This window comes from Lingula anatina, chromosome 5 (genome assembly GCF_051362555.1).
Source record: "Lingula anatina isolate TDL-2025a chromosome 5, LinAna3.0, whole genome shotgun sequence".
In the NCBI taxonomy this organism is placed as follows: domain Eukaryota; kingdom Metazoa; phylum Brachiopoda; class Lingulata; order Lingulida; family Lingulidae; genus Lingula; species Lingula anatina.
Window position 1 is genome coordinate 1,736,409 of NC_141771.1, and position 25,225 is coordinate 1,761,633.

The 25,225-nt window shown below is 36.5% G+C and overlaps 2 protein-coding genes across 5 annotated transcripts; one reads left to right on the forward strand and one right to left on the reverse strand.

The window, feature by feature from the left end:
- The first annotated feature begins 198 nt into the window (after positions 1-198).
- Positions 199-17,840, forward strand: LOC106177868 (uncharacterized). Of its 3 annotated transcripts, XM_087014195.1 has the most exons (19): positions 199-329; positions 893-1,013; positions 1,298-1,389; positions 1,613-1,664; positions 2,041-2,115; positions 2,546-2,710; positions 4,074-4,124; positions 4,867-5,014; positions 5,202-5,260; positions 5,619-5,684; positions 5,884-5,922; positions 9,274-9,339; positions 9,758-9,865; positions 10,182-10,312; positions 10,738-10,891; positions 11,538-11,600; positions 11,903-11,954; positions 12,234-12,306; positions 16,883-17,840. In XM_087014195.1, the coding sequence occupies exons 1-19, from the start codon at positions 214-216 to the stop codon at positions 16,962-16,964; spliced, it is 1,713 nt and encodes a 570-aa protein (XP_086870321.1). In that variant the 5' UTR covers positions 199-213; the 3' UTR covers positions 16,965-17,840. The 3 variants fall into 3 exon arrangements, with proteins under 3 accessions (XP_086870321.1, XP_086870322.1, XP_086870324.1); XM_087014196.1 differs by lacking the exon at positions 5,884-5,922 and having other exon boundaries at positions 16,883-17,836; XM_087014198.1 differs by lacking the exon at positions 4,074-4,124 and having other exon boundaries at positions 16,883-17,835.
- A 37-nt stretch (positions 17,841-17,877) lies between these two features.
- LOC106181915 (NADH dehydrogenase [ubiquinone] 1 alpha subcomplex subunit 10, mitochondrial-like) lies at positions 17,878-25,000 on the reverse strand. 2 transcript variants are annotated; one of them, XM_087014202.1, is made up of 7 exons: positions 24,315-24,997; positions 22,996-23,085; positions 21,937-22,058; positions 21,546-21,634; positions 20,108-20,269; positions 18,982-19,099; positions 17,878-18,265 (listed from the first exon to the last, which is right to left on the reverse strand). In XM_087014202.1, the coding sequence occupies exons 1-7, from the start codon at positions 24,850-24,852 to the stop codon at positions 18,239-18,241; spliced, it is 1,146 nt and encodes a 381-aa protein (XP_086870328.1). In that variant the 5' UTR covers positions 24,853-24,997; the 3' UTR covers positions 17,878-18,238. The 2 variants fall into 2 exon arrangements, with proteins under 2 accessions (XP_086870328.1, XP_086870327.1); XM_087014201.1 differs by lacking the exons at positions 17,878-18,265; positions 18,982-19,099; positions 20,108-20,269 and adding an exon at positions 20,421-20,784 and having other exon boundaries at positions 24,315-25,000.
- Between the last annotated feature and the right edge of the window lie 225 nt (positions 25,001-25,225).

Here is a 25,225-nt window from a genome sequence, read left to right on the forward strand (position 1 = left end):
AGATTTACCCACTTATTTCATTGCAAAACCCTTTGGTATTATTGTATTTGAAATATTTTTATTTATATTTCATCTAAATTGTTGTCTTGTCTAATTTGACAATCTTGTTTAAACACTGAAGTATCAACTTTATATCGTGCAGGTGGTGGCAACATTTTGTCCAATCACCGCTTTATTAACTATTCACTGCGGGCGTTGTTGTATGTAGCAACAATGGCTGAGTTGGATTTAATTCGAGAATTAAATATATATTCCTCGGAGGAAGATGACCTCAGAAATAATGTTCTCGCTTTGGAAAGCTACAGGGTGGTTGGAGATGAATCACTCAGGTAAATAGAGTTGAAACATTGTCGTTTACTCGTTCAAAATAGATTCTGTTCGTGCCCCGAATGATTAAATTTTCTTGAAAAATAGCTTAGGAGGGCAGTCTGCGTCGCATAATGATACAACGGCCAAGTGGAAAACAGGACTAATTTTTCTTAATGATTTCACTAAATTATACCTTCATCTAGTACATAGGATATATACGTGTTCACAATTTCCTACTGGCCTTCCCATTAAACAAACTACAATGTCACTCCAGCTACATATTTACATGCATGTACTGTACAATAGCAGCATTTATTACTAGTACCTGGAGTGGACTTGGCTGAAGTTCTGGCACCGATGTCTTCAACGTTAACATCATGCAATATTCTCCCAGTATGGTTTACTAATAATACTACTGGTGCAAGAATTAAGCACACTTGAAAAGATCTCGCACCAAACCAATTTATGTTGTACTGTACATGTGCAGTACATACTACTGTACATTCCATTTATATAAACATTTGTATAATGTACCCGTAAGTTATTTGAATTATGTCTTACTCGAACCCTGTTTTTATTTTAGACCTTCTTTGGCTGAGCAGAGAAAAGTTGGATTCTTCCGTCTGGACAGGCCAACACAGACTGAGGTCACAGAGATAGTTGATCTCCAGGAGATGACAGAAGTTCTTCAGACACTGTTACAGGCAAGTATAAACATTAAATGTACTGAGAACTCTCTATATGGGATTTACTCACCAATATGAATTTTTTCTTTTTTTTTAATCTTTTTTTTTATCTTTTTTTTTTTTTTTTTTTGGGGGGGGGGAGCAATGTCCTCCTACTTAATAATAATTGCTCAATCCAACTGTGCTCTTAGATTGGTTGTTTTATCATATTTTAAATCAAATGATTTTTAAATTAAAATTTTGAATGGCTGACCTTCTCAGAAATGCACAAGAAGATTTACTGAAGTGTTCTTTTCTTTCAGGATGTGAATATCTTAAAAAGAGAAATCCACACAGCTAGAGGGCTCATGTTAGCTGACTTTGAGTCAAAGTTACAGAAGAAAGCACTGGAACTGTAAGTATGGACAACAGCCAGGAGACATTTTCATAGCACAGCTCTGAATTCATTCAGTGTACTGTTATAGTATCTTTAAAGTTAAAAATATTTGAAAAAAAAATATTGTTATGCATAGTAATAATGAAAAAACTTTTTGGGATTTTCTTTATTTATTGGCTTTTGACTTTTAATTTACTTATCATTTATGTATGATTTATTTTTATAATTTTTCTATTCCCAGTTACTGCCGCATCAACAGCAGAGTAGATGAATTAGAAAAGATGCATGCAGATGTAAGTATAGCGACCATAATGTTTTGTTTAATATTTGTCTTATTCAGTGGTATGGATATAGCACCACATACCTTAAGAGGATTGTCAGCAACAATTTAGTTTACCTACATCAGCCACTCATACACTCTGATATGGTCAGTTGCATGGCTGATATGTTTAGTAACCATCCTTGTTATATCACTATCAGTTATCATCTATTGACTTTCTGAATTAGTTTCTTTTAGATACATCAGTTTTAACAGGTTGTTTGCAGTTTTCAGTTATACCAAATATATTTGTTTTCCATTGAAAAAAATTGCAGTATACACCCTGTGTGTATTATTTTTTTTATCTTTTAATTTTTTTATCTTTGAATTGATAAATTGATATTCTCCAGAGAGTTGGTGTCATTAGAAGAGCCTTCAGACAACAGTTATCAGATGCACTTTCCAATGTGGCATCCATATTTGATGTAAGTATTCTTTCTGTCCTCAGTGAATTTTGTAATATTGTGAATCAAGAATCATATCTGTTCAGTATTAAGCAAGTTATTAGTTCTTCATTTCTTCTGAGTTGATCTGTTTGAGAATATGTCGAGACTGATACTACCGGTAGAATTGGATATTAAAGATGACATACATGTAATGATTACACCACAAAACACTGATAGTATGTGACAATTAATCAAAATCTTATTTTCTGCTTTAGGTAAAGTCATTTTTGTACATACATGTATCCCATTGAGACATATTTATTTTCAAAAAAAAAAAATGTAAAGGTTTAAAAGAGACAAAGAAGGAGAAAACAAAAACAAGCCTTAAAGAGTATAAATTTTAAAAACAAAGCTTCATATAAGTACCATTTGTTTTTACATTGCTGTTTCACCTTTTATCACAATATAGAAAAACTATCAGAACAAGATGAACAGTGACCAGAAGAAGAAGAACGCCAAGGCCGACAAGTTGGAGGCAAAGATTAGGGAGCTGCAGGGCGTGATCCAGAGAAATGATATGGTGATAGAGATGCTGAAAACGCAGCTGGCACAGTATTCTAAACAGGCTGCAGAGGTAAGGGGAAAGTATTGGGGATATACTCAATTACAATAGCATGCATTTTCATATACTAGTACTTGTATATTGCCATATACCGTATAGTATGCCAATTACATAGTATGCCATATATTGTATACTTGTACCACATGTGAGTGTTATTTTGTTGTATAAATGCTGTTGGGACCTGTAACTGGTTAAAGAGGGTCGTTTTGTTTGGTCTCTCCCTGATAAAAGTTTCCGATGTGATGTCCTTTAGATAATTGGCCCAAAATCCTATGGGGTCCTGTGTGCTGTCCTGTAGGAAACTGGACCAAAATCCTACAGGGTCCTGTAGGACAATACATGTATGTCCTAGATATGAAAGAATCCTATAGGACATCCAGTAGAATTCTCATGGAGTCCTATATACTAGTACATGTAGAGTCATAGAGGACATCCTGTAGGAAATTTTAGTAAGGACTAGTAGTTCAGAGCTCTGCTGTACACGTACATACTGTAGCACCCTGAGGATATATGTTCTCACAATAAGAAACAATTAAAGCCTTAGGGTGTAAAAACACTAAAAAAAAACCATTTTGGTCATACATATATTATCAAACAAGGAGACCTCACTGGAGATGCTTTTTATGCTAAATAGGTATCTTACAAGCAACAGCATGTTAATAATATATGAATTTATTACTGAGTATTGAATGTGGAAAAACATAAGAAGCATATAGTACTGTATATTGCTTAAAGTTGGCTATTTCTGCATTGCTTTCCATTGGAAGTTTTTCGCTTTGATTTAATTGGTTAAAATGAATAAGCATCTGCATGAAAAATTATATTTAATTTTTTTTCAAATGGACTATATTTTGTATTATTTAATGTATTTATATATTACTAAATGAAATGAATTTCATGTCAGAATTGCATGATAATAATTCTACTCTGTTTGTTGTGTAATATGTACTTAACATATAACTTTATCGTGAGTAAATGATAACTAATTTCTGTAAAATAACAAGCACTGTTTTGAATCACATGCACAATTTATTGATTATACTGGTGTCATATTTTCCATGCTTCAGACACATTGTGCTTGTAAGGCTGGTGTGATGACTATGAAATTCCTACTTATATCACACTGGTTTGGAATCACTTGTCTTTTGGGTATAGTCAATAATTTGTGGCACAGGTGTTTAACCAATAAGCACACATCTTGAAAATCACATGACTCGTGGTAACCAATCAGTGCTTAGTTAGAGATCACACGTTTTTATGGTAACCAATCAGTGCATGACTTGAAATCACATGACTTTATGGTAACCAATCACTGCATGGCTTGAAATCACATGACTTTGTGATAACCAATCAGTGCATGCCTCCATCTTTCCAGTCTATAGATGCCCAGGTGGACAGACTGCTCAGCAGCGTGCCATCCAATAAGGTGTTTGATCAACTTGTTTGATTTTGTTTCTTTAGAAAGATTTTTGAGCAGAACTTGTTTCTTGATGATGCTTGCTCTAATCTCACTGTCTGTTATTATGCTCTTTGTGCCTTAAGCCTTTTTGCTTTGTCAAGTCCTTTTCTTTCTTTTTGTTGAATTTACAAAAAAAAAAAAAAAAAAAAAGAAAAAAGAAAATTGCCACATACCTCCACAAAGAGATAGCGACAGCTGATGTCAAAAATACTTTCCTTTCGTATACTTTTTTATGCTTATAATTGGCACAGCTGTGGTTTGTATTATAGTCTGGTGTTGCTGTTTTGTGTTGTTTGATTGCTTGCTTTATCTTTGCCTTGCTGTGTTGAATTGCAGTTGTTAAATATGTTTACCTTTTATCATATTTCAGAATTTGTATATGAATCAGCTAACTTTTTGAAGTTGATTACATGTAACTGTAGAAATAACTGGGTTTTTAACTGAGAGTATAAAAGCACAAATCATGCAAGACAATATTCACATTAATTTAGATGGAATCACTAATATGCCTGAAGTCTGTAAAAAAATACACTCACATATTTCTAGTTTATTTAATCCAACTTAATGTGTGCACTAATGGGTATGTTTGAATAAATAACACAATATCAAAATATCTCCACTGTCTTATCTTTGCCAATATTTCAGATATATTACTAAGCTGTGTTCCAGTTTTTACAATTTTAGACGGTTTCAATTAACTATTTTGCAGGAGGAGGAAGAAAGCAGACCTCCCACAAAGTCCCCGAGTATCAACCCAGAGTTGGACGACCTGAGAGAGAATGTTTTCAACTTGGAAAATAAAGTGTCTGAGCTGGAGAAAGCTCTGGATACCAAGACAGACTTAGCAGCTAATCTAAGTATGAAACTGGGTGCATTCACATCAGTTATAACCCAGACCTTTACTGGTTATAAATGTAGTCAAATTAAAAAATGATAAAGAAAATGGTTCAGAAGAAAAACAGTGATGTTAAAAATGAACAGAAGATTATTATTATTATTATTATTATTATTATTATTATTATTATTATTATTATTATTATTCAGGTGATGAAGTGGATGGGATCACAAAGAAACTGGAGCAGGAGAAGAGAGTCACCAGACAGGTAAAATACTTACCCTCTACCAGGACGAGTGATAGATTTTTTAAAAAAATATTCACAGATATGTCTCTAGCTAGATAGATGGTCATTTAGGGCTGAACTCACCCTGTTGAGGAATCCCATGTGGAAACAGTTATCTCTGTAGATTGAATGTTTGATGATCAAGCAAGTGATTGGTTGATCAGTTCATCAGTTGGTTAGTTGGTCATTTTATTGAATGGGCATGCACATATATTTTCTCTCAAAGTTCTATTGAAAGTCCTAAATGTAAAGATATTTTGCCAGGTAGAAAACATTTCTTGTCTGGCACATGGTTTTCGAAAAATACAGATTTTATGTCATTTTTGCTCTCATTCTCTAGCTTCAAGAGGAATTAGAGAATCTGAGGGAAAACAGTGAACAAGAAATGGCTGAAGCAAGAAGAATGGTGAGTTATATGTGAATCAGAGAGGAATGCACATGTGATGGTAGTATTTACTTGATCTAGTCTGTAAGAAATACAAAATTTAAACCAAATAAAAAGAAAAACAAAATTATAACTTTTTTTATCAAATATAAGATTTTTTTTACCTTTAAGGGCATATTATTTATTGGTAATTTTGGATTTTTCCACTTTCTTAAATTAGAGTCTCGCTGAGCAACAAATTCTTGAACTACAGAGACAAGTATGATGAAATTCTTCTATGCATGATCATTTACTGGTACCTATATATACACACATGCATTTTGTAATCTTACCATGCCCAATATAATGTTTTATCCCTGGCAATTTCTGGATTACATTAATTAACTAATTTATTTATATGTTGACTTTTTTGGGCTGGAGGATGGGGGGGGGGGGGGGGGGCATTTTTTTCTTTTTTTTTTAGGTTTTATACCTTTGCATGCATGTGACAAATCAGGGATACACCATTCTGTCAAGCTTAAGATACCATGTCATGTATTATCTTAGAAAGCCTTACACAAATTGAATGCAGATGACACCCAAGGGGCTTTTCGAAACTAATTCAGCCTTTAAAGTAAAATACAATAATATTTAACATGCTGACAATCCCTTTATACTATTATGCATGCAGCTGTGTTAAATGAGAATATATCCAAGAGAGATAAATGGTTAATGTAGTACTAATTTTGATATTTGTAATATTTTGATCAGAAAATAATGATGGTTATATTTTTCATCTGACAAAGAATGGTGAAGTAAGTGACAGTAGATATTTTGGTTTAGGGGAGCAAGCTGGTGTTTCCTTCCACTGGAAAACTTATTGCAGATCACTTTTTATTCATTTTAAAATTTATTGGAATTCTAAGATGATATTCTGTTAAAATATTATATCATTTATTTAACTCCAATTAAAAAATACTTAAAGAAATAATAAAAGTTAACTGACATGCTGTTGAATAAGTCTAAAATATTTTATTGTGCAAGAGCAAAGATAAACTGTTGTACTAAGTTTTTTGTGCCTATATACCAGTAAAAAGTGTTCTGCAGGTTATCCTCATCCTATACACCTTACCCCTTTCTTTGGCTTTCCCTTTGGTACACTCATACCTTTCCCATATGTTCATACTGATAAAATTTTTTTGTAATTTCAAGTATTCATTTATTATTATTATTTTTTTAATGATGTATCTTGAATTCAGGTTAAAAATGAATGATGAACTGTACATCTTGTAGCTTATCCTAATGTCTTGATAAAATGTCTAATTGCTTAACACATAGCCACATAGCCAGCACCAGGTAATGGCCATAGTATATTGAAGTGTAGATATGCACAATAGCACTCTAGTCCTGCTACACAAAAGTCTTAAGTTTCAGAGCACACCTCAGGGCTCATTCTCAGTGAAACTATATTCTTCCTAACATCAGGGGGAGGCATGTTCATCTGTTAATCTGATTGTATAATGAGATTCCCTGCAGAATTGGATCAATCTATATATGTACTAGCAGACCAATAGTTGCGTTGGGAATGAGCACCTAGACTGCTAAAGTGGGATAGCTGACTAAAGTCATTTCATTGCTGTTAGGCAAATTACTTGGCTAAGATTCATAGCAGTCTTGGCTAAGATGTTTGACTTAAGTCATTTTGTGGCTGTGTCAATCCCCTGTTTGAAGCAGCAATGTTGACTGTGCATGTGTTTATCCTCCCTGACTGCTAACTTGAACACCCTGAGTTTCAAACATTACTGGAAACTTACCTCAGTCTAAAGTCACTGGATACTTATATCTCTAGTTTATCAATAGAAATTGCAGTCAGGCTGATGACAGAAATGAGTTTCCTGTAATCTCTAGATCTCGGGGCGTCTGGCACTGCCTGTTATCAGCACACATAAGAATGCAATTCAGAACAAGTTTATCCGCGGACTAACAGATCCACATTTTAAATATGGCCAATCCACTTAAAGGTGATGCCGCTAATCCTCTGATGGTCTTCCTGCCTCCATAGGTGCCCTAGCTGCAGGGGTATAGTAATTAAAACCCAGAGCCGAGATTGAATTCATATAACAGCACGTGTGGAGGCGGGAGACCATCAGGGAATTAGCAATATCACTTTTTTTGTGGGGTCAGCCACATTTAGTTGGTCTATCAGTTAGTCCATGGATCATCAGTTCTGAATAAATGCACCCATACAGTACTTGCTACAAGCACCATGCACTGCCAAGTTGTACACAACCAGTAGCTGATCCAGAACACACACACACACACACCCTCCCCCTCTGCTTCCTTTTCAAGAAACAGAGCCAATATCTGTAGTAACAAAAGTGGGGCCGTAGCGATAGTCCGAAGGTTCAATAGTCCGAAGGTTCATTGGTCCGAATGTTCACTATAGAACCTTCGGACCAATGAACCCTTGATTAAAAAATCGATAAAAATGTTACCACTTTTCGGACCAATGAACCTTCGGACCAATGAACCTTCGGACTATCGAGACGCCCCCACAAAAGTTATAGCAGACACTGAACACCTCAGATCCATCTTTTTAAATCAATGGGAGTTGGGAATTAGATGCTGGAGAGAAGTTACTCTGTTAGATTCAGGGCGGGGCCCAGGCACTACTGGTCTCTATATATTATGTGCCATGCAATGCTTATTCAATTAAGTCACACTATGTACATTTATTGTCAGCACTGTACAATTATTATCAGCACGTACTGCATATATTTGTATTGCTTGGCATCTCCTTTTGATAATTATAAGCAGCTGAAGTTGTCATATATCATGATAGAAAAAATGTGCATGAAAATGGTAAAGGGTCATAGTTGTCCTTAAATGAATTAATTTAGACCCCATTTCCAGAGATTAGATCGATCTACTTTAGATCGACCTAACTCCCTGGGGGTTCACGCTAAATAGCTGTCAGCCAAGCGGACACGAAAGTTAATTACCCCCTTACAGCTTGTAGTAGGCAGGACGGACATTTAAGCCGGATTATCTGACAGTAATCTAGTGAGACTCCCCGCGGAGATAGATCGATCTAAAAGCTCTGGGAATACAGCCTAAGATTTCTCCCAATAACTGGATACAAGTACGTGTGTATGTGTACCTCATCCTACAATATACAAACATGTATATAATACATTGAGTCACTGTCACAGACCATGCATGTAAAATAACTTGAAAACAATATTAATTGTGCTCCATGTAAACTTTGATATTATATTCTGCATCATACACTATCTGTTAGTACTGCCTTTGTCTTTCTTGTATTATGCATGTGCTTGGATATGGGCATGTGCTTATATTAAGTGGTTTTGTTATTCAGGGTACATGTACTTGTTGATAACAGACTGTAATAGAATTACCATGGAATAAAGTTTACTGCATGAGCTAAATATTATACTTTGATTTAAGAAGCATTTTTATTCATTTCAACCAAAATGAAACATTAAATTTTCACTTTTTGTAACATATTATGTAACTTATATTATATAAGTTAAAGTATGTAATAATTATTTTTATGTATACATTATAATCAAATACTAATGTAAGTTTTTTTTTTTTTTTTTCTTCTAAGATTGAGCAGCAGAGAATAGAAATGGAACAAGAAATGAATGAGAAGACAAAACAAGCCAGAGATGAGGTATCCAGTGATTCTGGCCCTCTTCATTTTTTCCCTATCATTTGTCTATTAATCATTATTATTTGATTAAATTTTGCTGAATAATGGGTAAATAATGGCAAGATTTCTCCACCCTCTCCTCTCGCTCTCTCTCTCTCTCTCTCTCTCACACACACACACACACACACACACACACACACACACACACATGCACACACGTGCAGTCACACACATGCACACACGTGCAGTCACACACATGCACACACACCAAATATTTTACACTTAAGACTACTTTGAGTCTTACTGAATGCAAAAAAAAAAAAAAAAAAAAAAAGATCACTAACTCACAGAACGTCTTCATTTGTGCATCCCCAGGCACTTTAATACAATATATTATAATAATAATTATATCCTACTATCTGTATCTCTCTTTCTTCAGGTACTCTCCATGGCGAGGTCAGAGGCAGCAGCAATGGCAGATTCAGAAGGAAAGAAAGTCATGAAACTGATGGAAGAGAAGAAAAAGTTGGAGGAACAGTTAGCAAAGGTGTGTTGTTTTTTAACATTATATGCAAATGATTCAGATTTTTATTATTGTTTTGATCAAATAACGTTTAAATGAACAACTTTAATTTTAGTTAAATTAAGTCTTGAATCTTATCAAGGTCCTTTGATCAAAGGTGGAAACATTTTTACTCATATGAAAATTTGACAAAAATAACTTGTTCTGCCCGATGGTAACCTTATAAAATTTTGGAATTAAGTCACCATGGATTTGCCCTATATACCAGTAAATTGATTGAATACCAAAATGTGAAAAAAAATTCACACATATATTTTTCAATCAATTTTGTGCCATGCAGGAGCGCGCCCTGGTGGCAGAGCTTTCCAAGAAGAAGGCAGAGCCTGTGGTGGAGAAGAAGGAAGAGAAAGTGATCACAGACGTAGATAAGATCATCCTCAGTGAACAGAAATGGAGAGTTATGGTGGCTAAGTGAGTGACGACATCTTCAGAACATCATGGTTCATGGTGTGATGGAGGGTTTTTATACATTCTCAAACCCATAAATTATGTGTCTTATTTTCATCACAATTTATATATTCTTCTTACCCTACAGTTTGTTATTTTTAACTATTTTTTAAAAATATTATTTATAATTTTTTATTTTCTTATAATTTGGTGCACCCAGGCAAATGTCTGTTGCCATGGTAACAGACATGTTTTTGAGGCTTATAATGAATTTTTTTAAACTATACAAAAGTATTTTTTGACACTTCTCAGCATTACTGAGTTTGCTGCTCAATTTCCCTAAAATTGGCCAATGACCAGTTTCTTCTATCTACCCCAGTTGTATTTTATAGGTGAGGGTATTGCCATTTCTTTTTCTCATAGCTAAGACAAATTTCTTGAAATTTCAGGATGAAGAAAGAGCTTGAGAAGACACACAAAATGTGGGAGAAGAAATTTGCCATCTTGCAGCACAGTTTACACGCTCTGAAGGATGAGAGCTTCTTGAGGCAGACACTACAGAAACAGGCTGCCACACTACACCATGCTGCAGTTAGTTATGCTGTGAGTATTAGGGAGCATTCACAACCAGTTGATCCCCAGAATAGTTACGCTGTGAGTATTAGGGAGCATTCACAACCAGTTGATCCCCAGATTAGTTACGCTGTGAGTATTAGGGAGCATTCACAACCAGTTGATCCCCAGATTAGTTACGCTGTGAGTATTAGGGAGCATTCACAACCAGTTGATCCTCAGACTAACTGGTCCTCAGATCAAATATGGCACAATCCACTTGAAAGCATTCTGAGATTTAACTGCTCTGACTCTGCTGGGACGGTGCACGTTGGAGGCGGGAAATCTATTACATTATCATAAAGGGAAAAATGTGGCTTGCTTACAAGCTTCCATATTTGATGTGTGAACAGCTACCTTTACATTCTCTCTCTTCCAGAACATGTGGTTTCTTATAAGATGATGTGAAGGTCATAGAAATTGAAGGACAAAATTCCTCAGAATCATAATCAACAAACAATTATCTCTTCTCATTATGCTGCTCGTTGTTGTAAGCTCTCTCACTCTCTCTCTCTCTCTCTCTCTCTCTCTCTCAGACTATTGTCAATCCTTATATGTGTAGTTTTCTCTCTCCCCAGACAATTTTTATATGATGATAACAGTTAACATAAAGATCTTCACTTTTTATCATTTCCAGACTGACACACCATTGGCTATCCTCCCCACCAGACCACCCAACTCTCCCACCAAAAAACCTCTGGTAAGATGTTTCAGATTTAGAAAAATGATAATAATAAATAACTAGATAGATGAATAAATGAATAAAGATCCATTCATTTATAAGTCATTTTATTGATTTGTTTTTCTTCATTTATTTACATTATTGATATGATATTATTAACATGGTTATTATTTTTTTAACTGAAAAGTAGAAGGCATGAGTATTTTGTAATGTTCTTTTTTTCGTTTACTGTTATTGTCTCTGAAAATTAAGCATTGTAAAAAAATTAGAACATAATACATTTTTTTTTCTATCAATATCACTTTTTGGATTTTTTTCAGCCTGAAATTCCTAGTCGTGCCAAATCACCAGCCAATGGTCTGATTGATGATGGTAAGCCCCACTGAAACATAACATGTTAATTAAGTTTTCTTTACTGAGGCCAAAGTGCACATAAGACACAACCTTATATGTCCAGATTTAAGAGCAATTTTTTTTTCAAACAATTCACAACCAATTAATAATACATATATTTATTAGAATTGTAATATGCTGTTAAAAACAATAATTAAAATACATCAGTTTCAAGTGGCGTTTGCAAAATGGGCATTGTTTATGAAAAATAACAATATTTTGGAATTTTAATAACAGTTAAAACTGTTTATTTTCCAGAGAACCAAGTGATGTCAGACGATGATCAAGGTTTGCCTCCAGGAGTTGTTCCCCTTCCAACACCTCCAGCCAGGTAAGTCCTCCATCATTAACAATGAACAGTTGTTCCCCTTCCAACAACTCCAGCCAGGTAAGTCCTCCATCATTAACAATTACCCTCCCCCCCCCCCCCACCCCACCACTCCAAACACATAGATTATTCAACAGACTGTTCCCCTCTTAACATCCCCCCCCCCCCCCAGTAGACCCTACAACTTTTTAATGATAAAACTATGAACAGTGTCCTGGTCCACAGAGAGTTTGTCTTACGTCAATGAACTTACGTAACAATGAACAGGTGTTTCCCTGATAATCAACCCCCTCCCTAGAAATACATTGATCCCACATCAAACTAGAGGATCAGAGAGGCGATTCCGCCTCCGAATATTGTACCACCAGCTGGAACAAGCGCATTCGTATAGACCCCCACATACACAAAATAAGGGACACAGCCACCAGTCTTATGCTTGACAAGCTATAAAAATGCAATCAACAAGAATTTTCAAAATACGCAAAAAATATATATAACTTAAAATGGTACAATCAAAGTTAAGTTAAGGTAGGTCAAAGGTCAATTTCAAGGTCACAGTAAATTGCCAATATATGACTTCCTATTCAACTTCAATAGTAACTATGGACCTATCTCTGCCAGGTTTGGAGTTAAAAGAGAAAGAAATTAGCAGAGTTCAGTTCATGATTATAAGTAGGTCAAAGGTCAATTTCAAGGTCACACTTAGATTGCCAGTATATGACTTCCTATTCAAGTTCAATAGTAACTATGGACCTATCTCTGCCAGTTTTGGAAATAAAAGGGAACCAAAATTTGCAAAGTTCAATTCATGATAAAAAGTAGGTCAAAGGTCAATTTCAAGGTCACATTTAGATTGCCAGTATATGACTTCCTATTCAAGTTCAAAAGTAACTTTGGACCTATCTCTGCCAGTTTTGGAGATAAAAGGGAACCAAAATTTGCAAAGTTCAACTCATGGTGAAAAGTAGGTCAAAGGTCAATTTCAAAGTCACATTTAGATTGCCAGTATATGACTTTCCATTCAAGTTTAGTAACTAAGGACCTACCCCTGCCAGTTTTGGAGATATAAGGGACTAAATTTTATAATTTTGGAGTTACCATAATGTGCCATAAATTTCCTACAGAAAAAATTAATTAAAATAAAGAAAAGGTCATTTTGGTCAAAATTCTTGAAATGGGAGGTGCTCTGAAGTTCCAGATGTTCTAATTTGTTGAAATAATGTCATTTTTGACCACAAGTTGTCTGCTTTGCCAAGCCTTATTCCGGAGTTCAAAATTTATTATCCATTACTGTACTGCACATTTTGCTTTAACCACCAATATGTACTTTTTGATACAGCGTAACTTTGGAGATAAAAGGGAAGCAAAATTTGCAAAGTTCAATTCATGATAAAAAGTAGGTCAAAGGTCAATTTTAGAGTCACATTTAGATTGCCAGTATATGACTTCCTATTCAACTTCAATAGTAACTATGGACCTATCTCTGCCAGTTTTGGAGATAAAAGGGAAGCAAAATTTGCAAAGTTCAGTTTATGATGAAAAGTAGGTCAAAGGTCAATTTCAAGGTCACAGTAAGGTTGCCAGTATATGACTTCCTATTCAACTTCAATAGTAACTATGGACCTATCTTTGCCAGTTTTGGAGATATAAGGGACTAAGGCTTCGTTCACATGGAATGTCTATTTTCTAAAAATCTATTTTCTATTCGCGCTATCTTATGATCACAGTCTATGCCCTGAATATCCCGCCGCGTAATTACTGGCAGCGCGAGCCAGTTACTTAAAGTAACTTATAGTAACTGGCTCGCGCTGCCAGTAATTACGCGACGGGATATTCAGGGCACAGACCATGATCACAACACATGCAGCGAATAGAAAAAAGAATTTAGAAAATAGACATTGCATGTGAACGAAGCCTAAATGTTATAATTTTGGAGTTACCATAATGTCCCATAAATTTCCTACGGAAAAAATTAATTAAAATAAAGAAAAGGTCATTTTGGTCAAAATTCTTGAAATGGGAGGTGCTCTGAAGTTCCAGATGTTCAAATTTGATGAAATAATGTCATTTTTGACCACAAGTTGCCTGCTTTGCCAAGCCTTATGTTTACTTTTTCTGGAGTTCAAAATTTATTATCCATTACCGTACTGCACATTTTGCTTTAACCACCAAAATGTACTTTTTGATACAGCGTAACTTTGGAGATAAAAGGGAAGCAAAATTTGCAAAGTTCAGTTCATGATGAAAAGTAGGTCAAAGGTCAATTTCAAGGTCACAGTAAGATTGCCAATATGACTTCCTATTCAAGTTCAATAGTAACTATGGACCTATCTCTGCCAGTTTTGGAGATAAAAGGGAACCAAAATTTGCAAAGTTCAATTCATGATAAAAAGAAGGTCAAAGGTCAATTGCAAAGTCACATTTAGATTGCCAGTATATGACTTCCTATTCAACTTCAATAGTAACTATGGACCTATCTCTGCCAGTTTTGGAGATAAAAGGGAAGCAAAATTTCCAAAGTTCAGTTCATGGTGAAAAGTAGGTCAAAGGTCAATTTTAAGGTCACATTTAGATTGCCAGTATATGACTTCCTATTCAACTTCAATAGTAACTATGGACCTATCTCTGCCAGTTTTGGAGATAAAAGGGAAGCAAAATTTGCAAAGTTCAATTTATGGTGAAAAGTAGGTCAAAGGTCAATTTCAAGGTCACAGTAAGATTGCCAGTATATGACTTCCTATTCAACTTCAATAGTAACTATAGACCTATCTCTGCCAGTTTTGGAGATATAAGGGACTAAATGTTATAATTTCGGAGTTACCATAATGTCCCATAAATTTCCTACGGAAAAAATTAATTAAAATAAAGAAAAGGTCATTTTGGTCAAAATTCTTGAAATGGGAGGTGCTCTGAAGTTCCAGATGTACAAATTTGATGAAATAATGTCATTTTTGACCACAAGTTGCCTGCTTTGCCAAGCCTTATGTTTACTTTTTCTGGAGTTCAAAATTTATTATCCATTACCGTACTGCACATTTTGCTTTAACCACCAAAATGTACTTTTTGATACAGCGTAACTTTGGAGATAAAAGGGAAGCAAAATTTGCAAAGTTCAGTTCATGATGAAAAGTAGGTCAAAGGTCAATTTCAAGGTCACAGTAAGATTGCCAATATATGACTTCCTATTCAAGTTCAATAGTAACTATGGACCTATCTCTGCCAGTTTTGGAGATAAAAGGGAAGCAAAATTTGCAAAGTTCAATTTATGGTGAAAAGTAGGTCAAAGGTCAATTTCAAGGTCACAGTAAGATTGCCAGTATATGACTTCCTATTCAACTTCAATAGTAACTATGGACCTATCTCTGCCAGTTTTGGAGATATAAGGGACTAAATGTTATAATTTCGGAGTTACCTTAATGTGCCATAAATTTCCTACAGAAAAAATTAATTAAAATAAAGAAAAGGTCATTTTGGTCAAAATTCTTGAAATGGGAGGTGCTCTGAAGTTCCAGAAGTTCAAATTTGATGAAATAATGTCATTTTTGACCACAAGTTGTCTGCTTTGCCAAGCCTTATGTTTTATTTTTCCAGAGTTCAAAATTTATTATCCATTACCGTACTGCACATTTTCCTTTCACCACCAATATGTACTTTTTGAGACAGCGTAACTCGAAAACCGTATGGAATACAAAAAAACGGAGACCACTTCCAGCGTTGGGCTTTACATGCTCTACAAAATGCAAAAAAGAATGGGTCTCTAGCATTAACGGTTCCCGAATTACAGACAGTTTTCAGTTTCGGTATCTTATGGCCGCTACACCCGTGAAAATGCACCGATTGACCCCAAATTCACACAGATGAAAGATGACCTGAAGGGTAACATTTTCCAATAATATTATTGGTTAAGTCTGTGTGGTGTCTGAATAACAGCGCAAATAAATTTTTTTTCGTAAAAAAATTCATTTTTTTGAAAATTTTTGCCCGTTTGACCTTGAAATAAAGGTCAAAGGTCAAATCCAAGGGCATATTTGAAATCTACACATATGACTTTTGGAAAGCTGTCTGTAGAAATTTTTCCCATAATTCCTTCCGTAGGGTAGATAATTAGCATTTAATTTTGCCATTTTTGGACAAGGGTGCATTGCAATGAGTGCCACACCTAGACCCCAATACCGACAAAGCCCAAATTTTACGTGGAACGAGTTGAGATTATAGGTGACCTAAATCCAAGAGATGGGTATGGGGGCCCTTACCGTCTAGGAGGAGAAGCGGTAACGGTAACATGGCGGCGGAGCCGCAGGAGCCGGCGGAGCCGGCGGAACGGACCGGACGGGACTAAAACCATGTGTACCGCCAGCGCTAACGCTGGTGGTACAACTAGTATTCCCCTCTTGACACCTGTACCCCACCCCCCAAGGTAAACCCTACTATATTTAATTGTAAACACTCAGAACAGAGGCCTGTCTTGCATCAGCTTAGTGTTCCATACAAGCATTTGTAAGTGAATGTTGACCTACAGTTCTGATCATGAGCCAGTGTTTGTATCCAAAGCAAATAAATAAATAAACCGTTATTTCAGAAACCTGACTGACTGTGCCGACGACAGCCGCCCCTCTACCAGAACTCATGTAGTGATGATTCCCTCAGTGGAGGCACAGTAAATACTGCAGACTGTCCTCTTACTACCTACAAGCTTGACCAGAACCCACGTGGTGATGATGGAGGCACAGTAAACACTGCAGACTGCCCTCTTATTACCTACCAGCTTGATCAGAGAGAAGCGAGTTCCTAAATTTGCGTAGATCATCCCTTGAAGTAGCCACATGAAGACAGTCAACAAGGAGGCCAGTGTGTTTCCCAGGACTCTCTCTTCCTTAATGCACGTTGGCTAAATGCTGAAGTAGCCATATTTGGATTGGGAAAGTGTTAACTATTTTCTCGACTGTTTTACTCAAATTAATTTAAATTAAAAGAGGTCAAACTTTTTTGATTTCACCAAAAACATTCAGCAATCTGGCTAAAAGGCTTCAAATCTTCCCCAGCAGTAAAGGGTAGTTCTTTGTGTAGAGGCATGCTTATTGACAGTTATGATCAGGTCAGTGGAAGTTTCAGAATCACTTCATTTTCCTGAAAGCACAATAAGGGCATGTTTACACTGATGATGGTCTGACCCTTTTTCAGCAGTTGAAGCCAGAGTCACCATAGGATAGAGTTTATCAGTTGCCAAGAACATGGCAAGAGCATTTTGCCCTTTAGCACATAACGTACCACTTTACACTTCATCATAGAAAAAAAATTCTTACCTTTATGAAATTGAGCTTTGTAGTTTCAAATGTGCTGTTTGAAATCATTTTGTGCTATGGTGGATGTCAACTTTTCATTCAATCCTTACATCTATTTGACATTGTTCAATTTGGTTATGCAATACCGAGGGCAAACTTTGGATAAATATTGTGACACTGACATTTCTCCATCTCCTTTCTTCAACATCTGTGATATGTGTTCATTATGTAAATATGGTACATGTATATATTTCTGTGTAATAAAATATTCAATTAAAAGAAGAAAAGAGCGTTGGATCACATTTTTATTTAAAAGGAGCAAAAGACTTGTTTACAGCATAACCAGAAACTTATAAAACAGTGCTTAAACTATCTTTCCAAGTCATCAAACTTTTCCTCGGCGAAAAAATTATATATCCAAACTATATATCCATTCTTCCTACGCAGTGACTGTCCTCCTGTCTCATAATAATTCCAGTTCAGCTACACAGCCATTCCTTGGTAATAAATAAATGAGTCCTTTTTTTAAACAATAAGCCATCGCAATAAATCTTCATTTACAAAGAACTCAAGCTTGATCAAAACATTTCCTAAAAGAGGACTTTATTCAGTCATAAGTGAATTCAGGGTTTCTTGACCAGAGGATATCCAAGTCATGAAATTTTGCGCACAACTTCTTCCTGTAAGAAAAAAAAAAAAAAAACACCATGTTAATATGCAAATTACCCACACAGATAAATGTAAGTCACGCTATTCTCTGCTTTATTAAATTACTGTAATAATAATAAACAGACTTAAGTAATAAGAAACCCGGCTATTTGCCAGCAATGCTGATCCCAATACACACACACACATTGTATATACGGTATTCAGCAAACTCAACTTTAACAAATACACAATTTTAAAAAAGTATTTAATAAATAAACTCAAGACATGTCAAAACCTTAACTCTGAGTTTCACAGACATCCATAGGGTTGCAATGGTATAACCAGTTGATATATCATTTTGAATAAACACCTGTAGGGTATGTCCATGAAACTCATTGTTTAAGTTTAGAAACGTCTCAAGTTAATCTTTATTATTTTTTAATTTTGTATATATAGGAGCCGACTCCGAAAGTGACTTGAATTAAATGACTTTCTTTCTCCTGAGAATACAGACATACAAAATGATATAAAAAGATGAGTAGAATGAACTTTACTGTCAAGAAACTAATTTGTTAAAAAGCAAGAGAAAAAATCCCCTGTTCTTGCTGGTCTGTGTGCATGTGTGAGGGAGGCAGACTGCCACTGGTCAATTCAAAGTAATTACCCAACATAATAATTAATTTTTAAGAAACTAATGACTCCAAAAATAAGTCACAAATGCGTCTGTGTACAAATGCATATATATTACATTGGGAAGCCATTTAGACGAATCAACCGTGTCGGTGCCCCAGAGGCTGCCAGCGGTAAAGTGCAGGCGGTCCACATATCTCTGGAAAAGCTTGACCTGCAGTCTCTTGTTGCTATAGCTGAAAAAGACAACACCCAGAACTCACTCTCTCTGCGTGTGTGTGTGTGTGTGTGTGTGTGTGTGTGTGTGTAGGGGGGAGAGGGGGGGGGGCAGCCTACAAGCATTATTTGCTCACCAAGAAAACGTTCAGAACAAATGATCCACAGATCAGTTAGTCTGTGGCCAACCCCACTTAAAAGCAAGTCACCTAATCCCCTGATGGTCACACTAACCTACCTGAGTCCATCTTGTTGAACACTGCCATGGTTCACTCTTGCACAATTTTGTCGGAATCAAATTAAATCAAATTATCAAACATTTATATCGAAAATTGTCAGACTGATCAAATATTCTACTGTTATTTTTTTCCCCATTTTACAGTGATATCTTTCCAAGCTCTATGCATTTCCTACAACAATGCAGCAGCTAGGTTACAGACACTCAGCTATTTCACATATCCCTTATATTTTACAACTATAAGCAGGTCTGTATGGCAGGGGTGGGGTGGGAGTTAGGGGGGTGGGGGTGGAGGGGGATGGAGGGGGGGAGGGGGGAGGGAACTACCCTCCTAGCTATACAAGGTTCACTCTGAATCCAAATTTAATCCTGGTTCATTTTCCAAGTTAGGTTAGCTGACAGGGGGTTGGGAAACTCCACTTTTCAGAAAAAGACCCCCCCCCCTTTCCACCTGACAAAGCTATCTGCAGTTCTGGTCATTCAAGATCAGCCTAGTCAGTCAAGGTCCTTAAGGATATTATAACCTTTCCATTTTGAAGTGAGACAGTAATCAGTATGGGGAATAAATGTCAATTTTTAACCCAAAATTGCAATTATGATGTCACCCATAAGGTGACATATGTGTAAATGTTAATTAATCACTGAACAGTGAACATTTATGTTTTACCCAAAAGAATGTATGAAAGGCATTAAATAAGGAGTTTTGGGCAAAGGGTGACAATATCCTTAATTCTCCCAGCAAGGCAGCCAATGTCACTGCAGTGCTGCAGGTTTTTACCAGGGCACTTACAAGCTCCATAACTCCGCATGGTAATCATTTTCTGGGCATTTCCAATTCTTGAACCTTTTGTGGTTGAAAACGTCCTCGAGATCCTGGGCCTCTATATCCTCCAGGATTCCATTCCAGTCATGAACCTGATCCCAGCTGTAGGATAACAGGCGACCATGAAACCTGGAAATACAAAATAAAATAGGATAACAGGCGATCATGAAACCTGGAAATACAAGATAAAATAGGATAACAGGCATCCATGAAACCTGGAAATACAAGATAAAATTGGATAACAGGCGACCATGAAACCTGGAAATACAAGATAAAATAGGATAACAGGCCACCATTAAACCTGGAAATACAAGATAAAATAGGACAACAGGCGTCCATGAAACCTGGAAATACAAGATAAAATAGGATAACAGGCGACCATGAAACCTGGAAATACAAGATAAAATAGGTAAACAGGCCACCATGAAACCTGGAAATACAAGATAAAATAGGATAACAGGCGACCATGAAACCTGGAAACACAAGATAAAATAGGATAACAGGCCACCATGAAACCTGGAAATACAAGATAAAATAGGATAACAGGCGACCATGAAACTGGAAATACAAGATAAAATAGGATAACAGGCGACCATGAAATCTGGAAATACAAGATAAAATAGGATAACAGGCGACCATGAAACCTGGAAATACAAGATAAAATAGGATAACAGGCGACCATGAAATCTGGAAATACAAGATAAAATAGGATAACAGGCGTCCATGAAACCTGGAAATACAAGATAAAATAGGATAACAGGCCACCATGAAACTGGAAATAGAAGATAAAATAGGATAACAGGCGTCCATGAAACCTGGAAATAAAAGATAAAATAGGATAACAGGCGTCCATGAAACCTGGAAATACAAGATAAAATAGGATAACAGGCCACCATGAAACCTGGAAATACAAGATAAAATAGGATAACAGGACACCATGAAAACTGGAAATACAAGATAAAATAGGATAACAGACGACCATGAAACCTGGAAATACAAGATAAAATAGGATAACAGGCGACCATGAAATCTGGAAATACAAGATAAAATAGGATAACAGGCAACCATGAAACCTGGAAATACAAGATAAAATAGGATAACAGGCCACCATGAAATCTGGAAATACAAGATAAAATAGGATAACAGGTGACCATGAAACTGGAAATACAAGATAAAATAGGATAACAGGCGACCATGAAATCTGGATATCAGCAGCCTAGCAATTAAATCTCGGAGCCAAGATTAAATCTGTTTAGTGGTGCATGTGGAGGTGGGAAGACCATCATGGAATTAGCGACATCGCTTTTGAGGTATGGTTGGCCATATTTACTAGTAGTCAGCAGATCAGTTAGTACTCAGATCATCTATTCTGAATGGGGCCATAAAATACCTCACAGTAACTTACTCATAATATGGTAACATGGCCCTCTTGTACCAATAATCCAGCATTCCAATGAACTCCTTGGTGAATTCAAGGTTGTCCACTTCAAATGGCTGTAACAAACAGAACATACAGCATGTTGAACATCAAGCCTTAGTCCTCCTTGTCTTTCAAGAATAAACATCTAATATTACACACACACACACACACACACACACACATGCTTAAGAACCTCTTTTATTAACAACCTTGCTAATAGGGGATACAAAACATTGATGTTTTGCTCCAAATTCTTTTGACTGCATGCCAATAGTCAATTTATAATTTTCAGTTGTCTGTAACTTTGGATATCAATTTCACCAAGGCGGATTTAAAATCTGCTTTGATTTCAATCTTTCCAGTGACATCTACTCACGAGCTGACGTTCCTTTATCCTGTCTATCAGGTGATTCAAGGGCGCGTCCAGGTAGATGGTCAGGTGGGGCGTAGGGATGTCATCCAGAATTCTCCACTGAAACATCTCAAACTCCCGACGCCCTAAAAATTATAACGTGTGAATTGTTATCATAGGCTGTATTCCCATAGCTTTTAGATCGATCTATCCCCGCAGGGAGTCTCACTAGATTACTGTCAGATAATCCAGCTTAAATGTCCGTCCCGCCTACTACAAGCTGTAAGGCCCCTATTTCACACAGACCACGAATCCCAAGAATCGCCAGGAATTGACAAATTTCAGGATCCGTAAGGATTCGTGAGATTTTGCCAATTTTCTGGTCTAATTCGGCACGCTCATGATTCAGTTACGATACAGGTGCGATAGTGTTACGAATATTCGTGGGATTCGGCTGGGATCGCACGAATATTGTCCAGAAATTCACTACGATTTTTTGGAATCTGGAGTTCGTGGCCAAAACTTTGAACGGCTCAAATTTTTTGCCATGAATTCCCGATTGATCAAAAATTGCAAGAACTGTCTACGATTATATACGAATCTTTTCAGAACTTCACGAACTGATTACGATTCAACCACGAATCCTGAAATTTTCAATTCCTGGCGATGCGTGGGATTCGTGATCTGTGTGAAATAGGGGCATCAAAGTTTTTGCCACCAATTCCTGTTGGTCAAGAAGTGCAAGAACTGACTACGAATATGTACGAATCTGTTAAGAACTTCACGAGCTGATTACGATTCAACCACGAATCCTGAAGTTTGTCAATTCATGGCCATTCGTGGGATTCGTGGTCTGTGTGAAATAGGGGCATAAGGGGATAATTAACTTTCGTGTTCGCTCGGCTGACAGCTATTTAGCGTGAACCTCCAGGGAGTTAGGTCGATCTAAAGTAGATTGATCTAATCTCTGGAAATGGGGTCATAGTCACCATCAAATCCACAGGAAGAGCTAAGGAAGGACCACACAATACATTAAACCGCCTTCAGATGAAGAAATTATCGGATTATATATTCAATACTTACAATCGGCTCCTGGCAGTAAGCCTAGATCAAAGTAGGTCTCCACGAATGCTCTGTCACTAAATGGGGAACGCACTAGCACAACACCTTGGCCTACATTGAAACAAAACAAACAAAATTGTTACCAACAATGTCAAGCTTATATACATGCACAACATTAAATTTCCAAGAGTTGCCAGTGATCAACTGAATCTATTATCTTTACCATTTATCATCTTATTCTCTGAGAAAACTGTGGCAACTGACATCAGCTTTAATAAATGTGCACGTCCACAGTTCTAGGTAACAACAACAGGTTATCATCTTTAAAAGTCTGTCAAAATATTCCTGTGTGTTGGATAACAATGGGGGTGCTTTCATGTGAAAGGGGATGGATTTGTCTTATTATAGCAAACAACTTTGTGTTTCCAAACATTGCTTTGTAGTATAAACTTATTAATTCTTAGCAGAAAATGACACTCAAACAGCCCTTAAATCTGTGACACAGACATACCAGTCTGTTGTACATTATGGAAAAGAAAGCTCTCAGAATGGTACTGTCATGTTTTTTGGTCATTTCAGGGATCATTCTTCGTGGCAAATTTTGATGGGTGAAGAAAATGGGTTATTGTGCATTACCATTGTTTGTTTTTAACTTCAGTACAAAGTTGGATATCTCATACATGTGAACTAAACAAATCGATCAATTTTAGGATTTAAATTCTTGAAATACCGCTTGTCATAAAACAACAAGGTGTAAGGAAGTCCTGTTATCCAAGCATGTAATCAAAGATGTTATAACCCAATCTTGTTTCAATTCCTTCAGACTCGCACAACAACATATCCACAGCTAGCATGTAGTTTTGTTTCCCCATTCAGATACGCCCAAGGGACATAGCGTAAATAGTGGACATTTCCATTCACATGAATATAACATGAGACTAATTAAAATAGCCATATCTAGTTCCCAATTTTTGGCATGTAATACACTACAGATGATTACATGTCCTCGCTGTTTAACTGCCAATTCAGGATTGCAGCGTGCTTGCTCAACTCTGTGAAGTTATAAGTGTACGTTTCCCTGATAATTTTTAATGTGTTTAATGTTACGTTTTCCAAAATTTATGATGCTAAAGCAAAATACCAAGCATATTCTAAGTGAAAGGCGTTCTCACAGGATCAGCGCCATGTTGAAATTTTGATGCCCTTTGTTGCTACCCAGTGCCACGGACGCATTCCCATGGACGTTCAAACATTGTTATTTCAATACGTATCTAGTATCAATTAACTTTGAAGTGAATCATTTATTTATTTATATATTTATTTATTTATTCTCTTTTTACCTGTGCTGTAAAGGTGGTTCAACGCTTTACAATAATGAAAATATCGCAACTTGAACAACTCCAACTGCAGCCCAATACACGCCCCTCTATTGCGGCCAGGATCAGAAAAAAACTGCGGAAAATGGTAGGTCTGAGCATCTTTTGGACTCATAGCCTTTGGATCATCAGGCTGTCCAGCCCAGGTATAATATCGCGAGAAGAGTTCCTCGGGTTCATCGAACATTTTGAAGTCCAATCTTTCTGCCAACTCCTTCGCAAATTCGGATTTTCCAACCGCAGCGTTGCCGTCGACAACGATAACCTTCGATTCGTTAGGAACTAGATTACCGTTTCCACGCCAAAATAGTCTGTAACACATTCTGTATCTCAGTCTCTTGTACGGGAAGGGGTACTTCGGCCATTTCTTTGGGCCTCTAGTGATGGTTGCAGCTTGCACGACGAGCGGAGTAGCAGGGACGACCAACTGACTCGTCAATTTCGTCGACTGAAAGCCGGCTACACTGAGGGAGCGCAACAACAAGCCCTTTGTCAGTGCCATCTTTGAATCCTTAAGATGCAAGTTTCTTACTAAATTATTCCGGCATCAGTTGTCATGTGGAGAAACATCAAAATAAATATTACAACCTGCACCCCTTCAGACAAGTACACAGGAAGTGCAGGAGGTAGCGGCGCCTATGCGCATGCGTAGCCCACGCGCGTCAACCAAGACGATCTAAAATGCAAAACCCAAGTTTTCTTGTCTCACTTCTTCGGCAAGTGAGTGAAATGCACATACATCTGTATCATATATTTAATTTGCTATTTAAAAACAAGACAAGAGAGATAAAGCATATTACTTCAAGGTTTATAAAGCACGATGAAATATTCTTGGTCAGTAGCGTCATCTGGTGGCTAATATTGAAAACAACGAC

What these genes read in the sequence shown, in the direction of transcription:
- LOC106177868 (XM_087014195.1), top strand. Translation starts at nt 214, where the DNA reads ATGGCTGAGTTGGATTTAATTCGAGAATTAAATATATATTCCTCGGAG. An exon ending in TGGCTGAAGCAAGAAGAATG is followed by an intron (nt 5,685 to 5,883) that starts GTGAGTTATATG and finishes TTCTTAAATTAG; the next exon opens with AGTCTCGCTGAGCAACAAAT. An exon ending in TGGAGAGTTATGGTGGCTAA is followed by an intron (nt 10,313 to 10,737) that starts GTGAGTGACGAC and finishes TTGAAATTTCAG; the next exon opens with GATGAAGAAAGAGCTTGAGA.
- LOC106181915 (XM_087014201.1), bottom strand. Translation starts at nt 24,852, where the DNA reads ATGGCACTGACAAAGGGCTTGTTGTTGCGCTCCCTCAGTGTAGCCGGC. An exon ending in CTTACTGCCAGGAGCCGATT is followed by an intron (nt 22,059 to 22,995) that starts GTAAGTATTGAA and finishes TATAATTTTTAG; the next exon opens with GGCGTCGGGAGTTTGAGATG. An exon ending in GGATAAAGGAACGTCAGCTC is followed by an intron (nt 21,635 to 21,936) that starts GTGAGTAGATGT and finishes TGTTTGTTACAG; the next exon opens with CCATTTGAAGTGGACAACCT.